The sequence below is a fragment of the Mytilus trossulus genome, chromosome 2 (assembly GCF_036588685.1).
Source record: "Mytilus trossulus isolate FHL-02 chromosome 2, PNRI_Mtr1.1.1.hap1, whole genome shotgun sequence".
In the NCBI taxonomy this organism is placed as follows: domain Eukaryota; kingdom Metazoa; phylum Mollusca; class Bivalvia; order Mytilida; family Mytilidae; genus Mytilus; species Mytilus trossulus.
This window is the reverse complement of record NC_086374.1, coordinates 30,768,856-30,783,822: the sequence shown is the minus strand read 5'-3', so window position 1 is coordinate 30,783,822 and position 14,967 is coordinate 30,768,856. Positions and strand designations below refer to the sequence as shown.

The following is a 14,967-nucleotide window of genomic DNA, read 5'->3' as shown; positions in this document are numbered from 1 at the left end:
AATCATTTATTTTGAAAATGCTGACTTATTTACAATAGAATTAAAAGATGAATGTTTATATATACTACCCATTTATTGATATATGCAACTGTTTGCAATTCAATTGTAATTTTGGATAGGTGACGCATTTCTTTTATCAGCATTCAAATTGATAAAAAAAAAAACCTACCAAATGACGCTCATAGCCTTTAGGTTATCGGCTTCGCAATAATGATAGTTGAAAGTCACATGATAAGAGTTTCTGGGAAAATTATTGAACCAATACATGCATATATACTAAACTAAGACTAAATTCCTTTGCTCACACGACGACCTTGAATATCCATGAGGATATTGCACGGCCATTTTATTTTTGCGCCGTCTTTTTTTTTAATTCAAATCCATACAGTATAATCGACAACAAAATATTTCATCCTGTCATTGTTGATCAAAATTTTACCTGCAAATCAAAACTTTTGTGTTTTAGTTCTAATGTTTACCAGTCTTTACCTATAATACAATCGATACAAAATCATGGAATCCTTATCAAGATTAACATCATAGGCTGTTTCGTTGTACTGTTATTCAGTACCGTTTTGAACCGTGTTTTGACCTGGGTCGATGCAAGAAATTTATTGAGGTAACATTGTCTGAACCATAAAATATTTCACCTTACTTGTAATTTACATGTATATAAAAATATCTTATTCAATTGGTACTAATATCAATAATACAGAAATCTGATAAAGGTGTGAACACCGCTTTTTTCAACATAAAAAATGAACTGTAAGCAATATAAGAATAAGACGATGTGGTATGGTGTCGATGTAAGCAATTATAGGCAACCATACGGCCTTCGGCCATGAGAAAATATCAAACCGTATGATAGACAATAAGAGACCTTGGCACGAAAAATATGAAATAATTCAATATAAAATTAAAAAAAATATGAAATAGTATTACATGAATCAACGACCTTCAGTATGTTTTTAACCTACGACTATTTTAAATGTCATAAATAATTCATCAAAGTAGGGTTTTTATTTTATCATATATGCAAAATATGCTATATAATGCTGTCAGTTTTATCGGTCTTTTTATGAAATAAATTATTCTAGCTTTTTGTGTGGAATGCTAATCAGCATAAGACGTTTGTTATATGAAAATCAACACTGAATGAAGATTACTAAGGGACAACATCAGAAGTTCAATGAAGGATAAAAAAAAAACTTAATTTATATAGTTGTTTCACTCACCCTACCCCCCTCTTAACTCAATTTGAGAAAAAATGATTGACCAATAATGATATATGTAAATTCGATGTCAATTTATACAAAACTTGCAGCAATTTGACCCCCCCCCCCCCAAAAAAAAAATCTATTTGAATTAAGTTTTGTATCCTTCATTGATTTTTTGATGTCGTCCCTTATTATATTTAACAATAAATAGGAATCATGATAGTTTTTGACAGCATGCACGTATAAAATATGATCGTAGCATTCGATATTTCCTACAATCAATTAGTAATTATGATGATATGATTTATCTAACCAGGTAATACCAATTTTTTTGACAGTTATTTCATAGGTCAATGTTATATTCTTGACAACTGGTATCTCTGGACATGCATAGCATGTTTAATCTGTTTTTCAGAAAACAAAATATTCAAGTTAGGTATTTTATTTTAAGCGAGTGTTGATTTTTTTATTATTCGAGTGACTAAAAGAAGTTGTGGGTTCAGTATAGAGGATGTAATCTAATGTTCAAATTTTTTTTCTTTAGAAATAACAAACTAAGTAGATGTGGTATGAGTGTCAATAAGACAACATTGCACGTTCGCTTAAACTTCTTTAAAAGTAAAAATAAAAAATGTCCTTGTTGGTCGTAAAGCTCTCTCATGTGTTTTGATTCTTATACATATTTGCCTTTAACATAATCGGCTTTGAGTGCTCCTCATGGAGATAGAAAATAGAATTTATAAGGTTTTTGGAGGGTTTTATTCGTTATTTACAGTCATAAATAGTACCCAGTGATTGGAAATAAGCTGACATATCTTTTATTAGTACATTCAAACAAAGTTTTAACCTTAAACTAATTGCATCAGAAAATGTTTCAGTTCTAATCTACAGCATTAAACCCTTAATGTACACAGAAAAAAGTCCCTTAAAATATAAGTTGAGAATAACGCGAAATCAGCATTCTTAATTTTCCTATTGAAATTAACATAACTCCGCAAAAATGAGTCTTTTTTTGTCAGAGTTTGGTTGATTTTCTTAAAAATGTATGTAAAGTATGATGTATTGATAGGGTTATAAGTTCGTATTTGACTATATTATATAGTTTTCTGCTCATGAAATGTACAACACCCAAATGTGATGTGTATATATATTTAAAAAAAGAATGTGCATTTTTTGTTTAAGAATTTGCAAATTTGTGGCTTTGAGAATATTTTGAAAAAATAATGTGACAATTTGGTATGGTATAACTTATATCTGTATATTTTGTTTGTTCAGCATCTACATTGTTTTTTAAACAACAAAGAGAAGAGTATATGCTTAATTATATTTTATTAAATTGGAGATTCTTTACCTTCACATGTTGAAAAAAATCAATAAATATTCAACTAATGACTTACGAAATCTAGGTTGTAGCTTGATAGAAGATATGAAAACAACTTTAGCGTTGTAAGTTATCAAGAATCAATACATTCTGTTGAATAGAAGCGGTAAAGTTAAAATTGTGCATCAATTTTTATTGATATTTCAGCCTTTTTTGCAGAGTTATCTCCCTTTCTCATTGCAAATCTCCATAGGAATTTTAAATCGCGTTTTTTTTTCTAGTTTTTCTCAAGTAATATTTTATTGGGCTTTTTTCAGTGCATATTTGGAGTATAATGCTAAAGATTATAAAACTTTAAAATATTCTGTTGCAAATACTTTAATGTTAGGGTCAAATTTCTGCTAGATTGACTGGACTTTATCTGGGGTAAAGGTGAACAAGATAATGTCATATATTATAGACCGATATCAGTAAACAAGTATTTAGTTAGATATACGAAATAGTCCTTATTTTTGAAGACGAAACGCGCGTCTGGCGTTAATATGAAATTGTATTCCTAGTATCTATGATGAGTTTATTTTAGATTTCAAAAATATATACATGATAGTGATATTTTGGCCGATCAGCATACGTTCCTATTTAGTAAATGTTTAATGCCGGACAGGAGAGTCAATGGATTACCATATTTCTATACATTAGTCAACCCTTGTGGTATGTAGGACACATGTTTGTCGAATTTACAACAATTTGTGAAACTACAAAGCTTAAATTCTTTTATCAAACTGAAAAATTAAAAGCTCAAACACATCAAATTAATAGTAAGCAATTGTCATTTTCCTGACTCTGAATACGCGTTTACTTATATAGAACATGGTGTATTAATCTTTGTTTTAAAGCTAGCAAACCTCTCACTTGTATTACAGTTTCATAGAATTCAATTATATCGACGACAATGTGTGAGCATAACAAACAAACAGACATGATAGGTAAAATGCCAAAGATTTGGATACAGCAGTCAGCATTGTTTTATCATCTAAATCCTTATAAAAACTAATCAGTGTGTCAGAAAAGAAAAGAAACAGAATGACATGCAGGCACTCTGAAGACAGGGCACATCAACACAAATAGAAATCAAACATGCAAAACATGATCAAAGCACAATAACACAACGGCCGGATATATAAATACCGAGCAACGCCAAAAGGATATTACCAAAATTTTGCAAAAAATAGTGAAGTTTTTAATGATTTGTAATAAAAGTACACAATAACACGTAGTTAAAATGATAAACAACGTGCATGGACTCTTTACAAGTTACAGAACTATCGTGTATAATATTCGCGAAGGTGATATGAAATATTTAGGGTCCTGGTATCTTCCAAGGATTTTTTGTAGAAAAATGACGAATTTTGACATACCATTGGTTCATCAACTTCAAGGTTGGTCTCCCCTATACAATATTCAGTTTGCTTTCGGAATAGACAAATGCTAACAGTCGGTATTAGCTCATGATGACCTAGACTATGAACGTTTCGGTTCCAGATTTGTCAACATCAATGAACGGTACCTGTTGAATATGGCGTGTGCGTCTGTAGACGACGTTTTAGAAAGTCAACAGAGAATGAACTCTGTTATGAATACAACGTGTTCTCTTAAAACAATTATTGAAGCGAGTAAAAGGAAGACTAATGTAATTGTCGTTTCACCAACAGGTTTCAGCAAACTCGTTATAATTAGTGTATGCGCCAATGACAGATAGAGTCTTGGACTCCTTGTTATTCATTTTTTTAATAGGAAACTTATATTTGTGTTGTTTATATATACAAGTACCCAGACACGTCCACTCTGTGTCTTTTTTAGAAGTAATGTCGATTTGTATCTATCTGATGAATTGATATAAAAAAGGAGATGTGGTATGATTGTCAATGAGACAACTATCCACAAGAGACCAAAATGACACAGACATTAACAACTATAGGTCATCGTACGGCCTTCAACATCGAGCAAAGCCCATACTGCATAGTCTTTTCAACTGATTTTCATTCTTTTTTCTTATGTTGTACCAGATTATGTAGAGGATTGTGTTCCAGTTTACATGTTTACTCCCGCCACATTAAGTATGTATGTGCCTGTCCCAAGTCAGGAGCCTGTTATTCAGTGGTTGACGGTTGTACCTAAATTAGGCCATTAGTTTTCTCGTTTGAATTAATTAAATTTAATTAAAACATTTCAGGGTCTCTTATAGCTGACTATTCGGCATGGGCTTTGCTCACTGTTGAAGTCTGTACGGTGACGTATAGTTTTTAAATTCTGTGTCATTTTGTTTCTTGGGGTGAGTTGTCTTATTGCCTATCATAGCATATCTTTTTTTTATACATGTGTATTATGATATTAAATGACATGAAAATGCATTCTAAAATGAAACCTTTTGTTTACAGGCTTTTCAAGTTTTTATGGTTATAAATGCTTTTATACTTCAACTAGTTTTTATATTTCATAAATATAGTAACAAAGCTATATTTTGTATACTGTCAATTTCATCATGGAACACTTTCTCCATAATCAGGGGTCCATTAAGGGATAATAATAAGTTTGACATGTGTGTAATGATTTAAAAAGCTATCAATTTATTACTTTAGGTTGCAGTATAAAAACAATATTAGGTCAATGTCAGAAAAATATGAACTTTTTTGTTCTCGGCACAAAACTGGGGAGGGGCTCAGTAGAACCTCGTCCTTCCCTAGTTTTTCAGCCTCATACAAAAAAGTTTATATTTTACGGAAATTGACCTTATATTGTATATGCATAGTCACCATACATGGACTCACAAGCATTATTTATGAACAAAAATCGAGAGCTAAAGACAGATCTATCGTCATTGATGAAACGATTAAATTTTTAAAGGACTCGCCAACTACTAAATATTAAAACTAACAGGTATTGAAAAAAAATGTTAAAACTTTTGTTTCATAAATTTAGTATTGGTATCCCGTTTTTATAAATTCAAATAACATTTTTTTTTATATTCTACTGCTTTAAAACTTTGTATCCAGTTTCTTAATTACATACTGTTTAAATATATAAGATAAAATTAAAAGTCTGTATCTTCTTGAATACTTTATTGATCACTTTTACAATAAAAGAATTGAACGATTAAATATTCTTTTTTACATTTTATTTTATAAAAATTTCAATTCTACATGACTGAAGGTAAAACTCACTGAAAATTAACGAATTTCAAAACGAATTTGATGACATTTGCTGTACAATTCAACGTACGTTTCGTCTAAATATTTCAGACTGCACTTACTGAGCGGGTGATGCAGGAATTAGACTTTATGAGGGTAACGCAGGAATTAACTAGAATATAGTATCTCATCATGAGTATATTCCTCCCCATGAGGTTAAAACTATTGTCATGAAAAAGAATATTGCAAGTCTTTTTTGTACTTATACACTAACATTATTTTACAAAAATAGTGATAAGTATATATTTATATTTTATAACATAAAAAAAAGTTTAAGGATATGAAAAGCGAATCTAACACTTTGGACCTCAAAAGATTATTATCGATTAAACTAACTGTTTAATTTTAAATTCGAAAATGCCAAAAATGTATTGGACACTAGTTGTATAAGTATTACTTTTAATACTTCAGTCGAGAGAAGTTTAAAACTATAATTTATTGTCTGTACAATAAAGGAATCCTTAAAATCATTATAAGTTGAATCGTCATACCTTTTCATAGTTTTGACACTATAGAAAATATCTTTTTGTTGAAAAAGAAAAATTGAAGGCAAACAGAAAAAATCAGTGATTAAAACAAATATACCAAATCTGTATACTGAGCAAGGAAGATAATGTGTTATGTATATCAAAACTTCAAAAACTTCAGTTAGAACTTTAACAAACGTAAATTCGACATTACCGCTTATTTTGGTGTCAAATATGACAAAATTCTGAACCTAGAAGACACATATTTTTGGTAGCAATTTATCTCAGTCCTTTTATTTAAAGAAATACTTTTTGTCAAATTAAATAAACTGCCGCATGTCTAGGTATTTCTGAGTTTTTAATCAAGAAACCTACATACTCCTACAAAACACTTTCCGGTGTGTTCTTCTCTAGCTACTACTTTGAATTCCGTCTCGTCATTTGATATTACTATTCTCAGTTTGGTAGTTCGCCGAAATCGAGGAAGTTTGATGCGAATATGACCAATTTTTCTGCAAGATTCTTCTGAGATAAGCTTAGGTGCCTGTTTTTCTTCTGATGCATAAATTTGAATGTTAGCTTCGTCTTGGTTAACATCAATCGGGAAATCATATTCGGTTACAACCTCATTTACTTGTATTGGGGAGCCTTTTTGAATAATGGTATAAAATTCTTGTGGTGAAGTCGGAAATGACGTATGTGAACCATCGAAGTTCGACTTCCGTTCTTCACCAGTAAGTGCTATGCCATAATGATATTTTGCCATTCTACCGACAATAGGAGTTTCCATATGACCCATGATTACCGCTCCCTTCAAGACAATAACATCAGGTTGCAATGGACATATTACTGCTAAATGGTTGAAGTGTTCTTTTATTGCATGCACGAGAAGGTCACATGATGCATATCCACCAACTAAAAGAATGCTCTTCACTTTGGATGTTTCGGGTTCATTCAGTAACTTTTGTACATAGCCAATAATTTTGTCGATACCTTCTTTGAAAATTGATTTTAATACCTCTGGAATAATCTGAAGTTTGTTTTTTTTTATTTCGGCTTTGCCTTTATATTTCTCTGCAACCATATCAGGATTTGACTTTTTAACTTCAATTATCAGTGAGCTTGGTAGTTCAATCGTGCATTTTCGATCGCTATTAAATGACCTCTTTTGACGTTCGATATCTCTTACCAAATCTAGATAATCCTCTCTATTATTTAAAGAAAAGGTACTAAGTACTTTGGTGCCAAAAATTTCTCTGAGAAGTTTCCACATTTTAGTATTTATCATATTTCCTCCCCAAGGACCCCCAGAAGCACTGTGTATTTCCTTTATCTGACCTGTTGTCATCACTTCATTTGCTGTTATATCAACAGTGCCACCTGTTGTGAAAAAAATGAAAAATATATAGAAACACTTTTTGATACATTGTACATTGCTTCATCATATTATAAAGTAATTCGATATAATTATAGATGTAATAACTATTATATCTTTATAAATATAGAAATTTTTTGAAGCTTGGTAGAATCTAGATAATTGTTAAATACGTGTTATGGTTCATATTTGAAACAATTCAACCCTTAACTATGGTGTGCATTTCTTCGCCGCAAAAGAATGTGTAAAAATAAGCTGAAGTTTTTGCGTTTTTATGTTATAGCCTCTATATTTTCAAAAGACAAAATCCCGATCCGCCGAGACAATTTCGCTTCTCCGCGTTTGAAAATGTCAAAAAGGTTGGATAATGATAACCAACTAACATAAAACCTCACTGGATAATATAATTTTCAAAACTATGACCAATTGCGACTGCGAGTATTGACTGACATAGATAAAATTGAGAATGGAAATGGGGAATTTGTCAAAAAGACAACAACCCGACCATAGAACAGACAACAGCAGAAGGTAACCAATAGGTCTTCAATGCATCGAGAAATTCCAGCACACGGTGGCGTTTTTCAGCTGGCCCCTCAACAAATATATATACTAGTTCTGTGATAATTAACGCCATACTAAACTCAAAATTATACACAAGAAATTAAAATTAAAAATACAACAAGACTAACAAAGGTCGGATGCTCCTGACTTGGGACAGGCGCAAAGATGCGGCGGGGTTAAACATATAAAATAAGATCTAAACCACCCCTAAACCTCTAGCCAATGTAGAAAAGTAAACGCATAACAATACACACATTAAAATTCAGTTCAAGAAAAGTCCGAGTCTGATGTCAGAAGATGTAACAAAAGAAAATAAACAAAATGACAATTATTCATCAATAACAACAGACTACTAGCAGTTCACTGACATACCAGTTCCAGACTTCAATTAAACTGATTGAAAGATTATGTCTTCATTATTAGAATATCAGGCATACTTCCTCCCGTTAGGGGTTTAGTATCATACCATCATAGCATATATGAGAAGAACATAACCCGTGTCATACCAATAACTGGTTTTTAAATAAATGTGTTTAGTTCCGATGCAAAGAACCTATAGGTGAATCAATATTAAAGCCCAAATATGCTATCTTTAATGACGTGACAACAGTATCGTAACTAAATCCCTTCTAAATAAGTCTATTTTAAGGTTTTGTTAGCTTCTGATGTGAATACTGACATTTTTGTGCTCTATAAAGAATATTTCCATAAAAAATTGGCTGTGAAATACTTGAACGTATAAGAAGTCTGCATGTTGAGCTTTATTTACGAATGTTGTACCAATGATGCAATTTAGTAAATGTTTTGATAATTAACATTGTTATTTCATTACAGCAATTCCAACACAAAATGAGTTATACGATTAAGATTTACTAAATCAAATTTCACTTTTGATATAGTATATCTTCAGTACATTTTGCAGAGAAAATAATGACCATGAATGGTTTAAATTCTTGACTATCCTATTACATTTGTACATCGTTAATACTTATACTCGTCAAACCATAATGAATAACAAAACAGATGCTAATAATATGCAAAAAAAAGGCAACAGTAGTATACCGCTATTCAAAACTCATAAATCAATGGACAAAAAAACAAAATCGGGGTAACAAACTAAAACCGAGGGAAACGCATTAAATATAAGAGGAGAACAACGACACAACACTGAAATATAACACACACAGAAACGGACCAATCATCAGACAAAATCCCACGAGAATAACAAATATAACATCAAAACAAAATACATGAATTTGGGATAGACAAGTACCGGGACACGTCTTATCGCAATGTGAATTTACCCTAAAAAATAAGAGAAAACAAACGACGCAACGTCAAAATGTAACACATACAGAAACGAACAATAATATAACAATGGCCATCTTCCTAACTTGGTACAGGACATTTTAAAGGGAAAAAAATGGGGGAAAAGAATGGTGGGTTGAACCTGTTTTTTTGGCAAGCCAAACCTCGCACCTTAATGGCCATGTTAAATATAACATTGAAATGACAACAGGACTACAATACAAATAAATAGGAGAACATGTTAGAAAAAGAAACACATGATTAATAGATAACAAAAAGCATCAGGTTTAAAATTCAATACCCCAAAAACGCGCCTCGTCCACACAAGACTAAAACAGTAAAAAGTTGTACAGAACTGAAGATCAAAAGTTGAAAAAGGTTGTGTCAAATACGGCTATGTTTTTAAGCTTGGGATTAGAGAATATCCTTATTATTTAGAACAATTAATGCTATCGCGAACAGTAAATTTTATCAAATGAATATAAAAGAGATATACATAATGAAACTGAAGTATTAACTAGTTACAGAAAACGAAACCCGAATACATAATGCTAAGACCAACACAGAATAGACACACCCGATTCTGTACAGTGTTAATTCAAAAATACTTTAATCAAGTTGAATAAGACTAAAATTATCAGTTAAAGTTTCATTCGTCCATGTTTGTTGGAACTTTCTAATTACTGTGTAAAATACGTTTGTTAATATATAGAGAAAATAACGCAAACACGAAATCTTGAAAAGGCGAAAACAAATGAAGCAAAATGGTTGAATTAATTCGATTTTTGTGTTTTTTCCGTTCCACTTACCTGTTATCTCGATTTCGCGATTTAAAATACAACGCAAAATCTCTTATAAAATCGATTTTTCAAACGTTTCTGTCTACTGTTTCTCACTATACTTAACGTTTACGTTCAATAGTCCATTTGCCAATGACCGATTTCATTCTGTTATTACATACTTTTTTAACGAATAACTTCCCTTTGTCAATCGTAGAATGGTTCCATACCGGACAAAATTGGTCTTTGCCAATGAAAGCATGATGAATTGAAAGTGATGTATTTACATTAAGAAACAAGAATGTGTCCAAAGTACACGAATGCCCCACTCGCACTATAATTTTCCATGTTCAATGGACCATGAAATTGGATAAACAATATAATTAGGCATTAAAATTAGAAAGATAATATCACAAGGAACATGGGTACTAAGTTTCAAGTTGATTGGACTTCAACTTCATCAAAAACTACCTTGACCAAAAACTTTAACCTGAAGCGGAACAGACGGACGAACGAACGGACAGACAGACAGACGGACGAACGAACAGACATACGGACGAACGGACGCACATACCAGAAAACATAATGCCCCTCTACTATCGTAGGTGGGGCATAAAAATTAATGCAATTAAAAGATTTGAGAGCCTTAAAAATTGCTCGCATTACGCACAGGTTAATTTGCTCTTACTGCTAGCTCTCCATTGTAAATATAAATTATTGTCCCTCATAAGGGAGACAACTAAAAAGGAATCTCTAATTAAAGGGTCAATTACGGGAATTGGCAAATAGCCTATTGTGCAATGTTTTTGATTTTGAAAGCTCTACTTAAATATATTAGGTTAACAAAAACCATTACACCTTTTTACATTATATCTTATGTATGATTACGTATTAATATACCTCCAAGATCTACGACCAGAAAACGTGACCCAGGACTAAAAGAACCAAGTTGTGGGCTTTGGCCTTTATCTTTCTTTTCTATCTCCAAGCTTCTACAGCATAAAGCAGCAGCTTCTGGCTCTAATGCGAGTGTTAGATTGTCTTCGTAAATTCCACTCTATTTGGATAAAAATATATATATATGATTTTCTATAGTAATAGTTTCAGCAGACTTTCAGAATTCCAAAGGAAACCAAGTGTGCCCCTTTTCTTGCCGACTTGTTCCTGTATTATTATGAGGCTGACTACATACAGGAACTTCTTATAAGAAGTTAGCAATATCCTTTACATTTACTTTTCGCTAGATGATGTGCTCTCACAAAATAATTCAAAATTTGGTGATTGTGTTGAACACGTCTATCCCGTCGAACTAGAGATAAAAGATGCAACAGACACAGCTGAGTATGCCTCATTTCTTGGCTTAAATCTAAAAATTGACAATGAGGGTCGGTTGAAAACAAAACTTTACGACAACAGAGAGGATTCCCAATTAAGAACTTTCCGTTTCTATGCAGCAAAATTCCAGCAGCGTCTGTATCTCCCAATTGGAACGATATTCCCGGGCTTGTATTTCCTTGATAGAGAGCTACTGCTCACAGGAAAACCTTCAAACTAAGAGTTCAAAATGGTAGAGTTGAAATCATACCATCGTAAATTTTACGGACGCAAACACGAGTTGGTTGATCGTTATGGATCAACCGTTTCACAGATGATATCGCATATGTTCCTTGTGTCGTACTTATAATCCCCTTCCCTTTTCACAAATGTGACCTACCGAATCAGACTATTTACCTGGTTTGTAATAACATGAGCAACATAACGGGTGCCATATGTGCAGCAAGATCTGCTTACCCTTACCGAGCACCTGAGATCACCCCAGATGTTGGTGGGGTTCGTGTTGCTTAGTCTTTAGGTTTTTTTTATTATTTTGCACTAGTATACTATTATTTGTCTCTTTTTTGTCTTTTTTTTTAGCCATGTCTTTTTCAGTTTATTTTTGATCCATGAGTTTGACTGCCACTCAGGTATCTTTTGTCCCTCTTTTAAGTGCCTATAAATAGCAACACATAACATACACAGCTATGTAAGTGCAAATTATTCCACCGCCCCATACTTGAGCACCTGATGGGCATAATGAAAAAAAAAAAAAAAAGAAATGATACTTGAAAGATCTAGAACACTTAAGTATATGGCATCTTCCTTTATATCTCTGTAATATTGGCCAATCCACGTTGCAAACTTCAACCAGAATTTTTGGTCACCTGAACCATATTGTTATGAACCCGTTAAGAAAACTTTTCTAGAGTAGGCAACTTTTTAAAAGTTTCACACATAAACTCTTCTATCTAACAATAAAAATGCTTGGTATATGGTTGTTTTTTTTTAAACCAATGGATCAATGCCACTGTTGATGAACATTTGACAACGTGATATCACTAGGTTTAGTAGTCAGCTCTATTGTGTTGATTGTAAATTTACTGTTTGTTATTGTTTTTAACTATTCGCAACACTTAGGGCTTTCTCCTCCTATTTAGTGAGAGGTTTGGTCGAAATTTGCACAATCTTACTGTGATTTTGGTTTTCATTTCTTTTCACCTTCGTATTTGATTTCGCCTTCCATTTATTTTAATTTAAGCGCTAAGGAGTTGTCTGCAAACAGACGTAACGCACGACAGACAATTATTTTTGACAGTTCAAAGATCAGTTTTAAACAATTCTATTCTTGAACAGATCCTTAAATTTCTACCATAGAACAGTTTTGGACATTTTTACCCTAAATTTGTGTTTAGAACAGTTATAGGGAATAAGTATTCTCGAACAGTTCTGATGTACTATGACAAGTTCTGACAATAGTAGCAACCAAATGACATTAATAACAAAAAAATCTATCAACTTGACTTTTATGGTAGTAACCCACTTGTTCAAATTTATTAAGAGTGCCTTCTGGTTTTAGTGTGTAGTTTATTTTTTAGTACCAGGCACATGTACCTTTTCAGCAGCATCTATCATAAACTGTCGTGCAGCTTCTGTCCATATTGCTGGTACCGTAAGTACCCAGTGAATGTCCTCTTCTTCGAGTTTTGGAATTTGCTCCTTTGCTCTTGTGAAGGTAGCGTTTTTCAAGTATTCAATGCAAGCAGCAAACACATCGACTGCTTTCATTTCTTTTTTTCCACTGATATCTTTAATGGTCAACGATTTCTTCAAATCCTGAAATTATTAATGTTATTAAGCTAAGTATCTATATTTGATATCAAATGATAATAACACTTTTTTATGTGTTGCAGCCATTATAAATCCTTTATTGCATTACCGACATACTTTACCCTACTATTTGGATAAGATGAGTTTTTGTGATAGACTCTCACTTTTCAAATTGAGAACCCGACCAGAATTCACTGTCGATTTCATATCCACTTTTTTATTGGTACTTTAAAGTACTAAAATATTGATCAACTTCTGTTATCATCTGCTTTTATAAGTTGTTATTGCTTGCAATTAATTTGTTATATCTTCTAGTTTCTTGACCTTCATTTAGTCCAAATCATTCAACCGCGTAGTGGAATTTTGGATTCTCATAAATTCTACCTATAACTTTTGGACTAGTTTGAATCTCGGTCTATTTCTGTAATTTATTCTTACATACTTTTGATGTTTTAACCCTGTATGCTTACAATGCCTATGTAAATTTTAAAACTGTTTGTATGCACATTGAACGACAAATTTATGTGACGCATAAAAAAAATCTGACGTCAGACACTCAAATCAATCAATGTGTTCGTAGATAGAAGATGTTTTTGTGTTCTGTTAAATTGTCCCTTTTAAAATTGTTATACGTTGATGACTGATGCACATATACCCATATTTTGACTTTTATTAATTGTGGTGACTGTTTATTTAACGCATCATGTAAATATAACGGAATTTGATGAGACTGTTATTAAAGTGAGAGGGTTATCTATCGCTATAGAACCAGGTTTAATCCCCCTTTTTCTACATTTGAAAATGCCTGTACCAAGTCAGGAATATGACAGTTCTTGTCCATTCGTTTTTGATGCGTTTTGTTATTTGATTTTGGCATGTGATTATGAACTTTCCGAATTGATTTTCTTCTGAGTTCAGTATATTTGTGATTTTACTTTTAAGTTGACAACAAGAAACGGTTGAGAACAATTTTTTACGATAATATAGATGATATCGGCTTTTCAGTAAGGAACTGTCAATTTCCATGGAATTAAACTTCGTTCTGCTTATTCTCTTTACTATGTTCAAGTATATTGTGTCATGTGTACTATTATTTGTCTGTATTTCTTTTTCATTTTTCATGGCGTTCTCAGTTTATTTTCGATCTATGAGTTTGACTATCCCTCTGGTATCTTTCGCTCCTCTTTTACTGCCTGCATATGAAGTAAATATTTTATAAAACTGTTAACACAATATTCCAGTCAGCTCACACTTTCAGAGCATTCGATTTTTTGTCTTTAGTTTTCAATGTAAAGGAGTAGATCCAGTAAGGGCCGATTTCGGCCTCAAATTTCAGCTTCATCTAACCAAAGATTTTAGACACTTTTTAAACACTTAAGTGTCTGCTTCTATTGATTCAATCAGTTTTTGTGAAAGATATTAACTGATTTAGTCATTAGAAATGCTCCGATTCAAGCTTAAATGTTAACAATCTATTAAATATGCAAAAAAAACGTCACTTTTCAGATGGTTTTTGTCAAAAACAAGTGGCCACATCCGTGTTCATC

At 32.2% G+C, this 14,967-nt stretch overlaps 1 protein-coding gene across 4 annotated transcripts in view; it reads right to left on the bottom strand.

Moving 5' to 3' along the window:
• Positions 1-5,642: 5,642 nt before the first annotated feature.
• LOC134706981 (heat shock 70 kDa protein 12A-like) overlaps positions 5,643-14,967 on the bottom strand; it is a 47,736-nt gene continuing 38,411 nt past the window's right edge. For all 4 annotated transcript variants that reach the window (XM_063566395.1, XM_063566397.1, XM_063566394.1 and 1 more), the window contains exons 9-11: positions 13,205-13,426; positions 11,177-11,333; positions 5,643-7,633 (exon numbers count right to left, since the gene is read on the bottom strand). In XM_063566395.1, the coding sequence (XP_063422465.1) occupies positions 6,612-7,633; positions 11,177-11,333; positions 13,205-13,426 (1,401 nt within the window). In that variant the 3' untranslated portion in view covers positions 5,643-6,611. The remainder of the gene's footprint in view (positions 7,634-11,176; positions 11,334-13,204; positions 13,427-14,967) is intronic.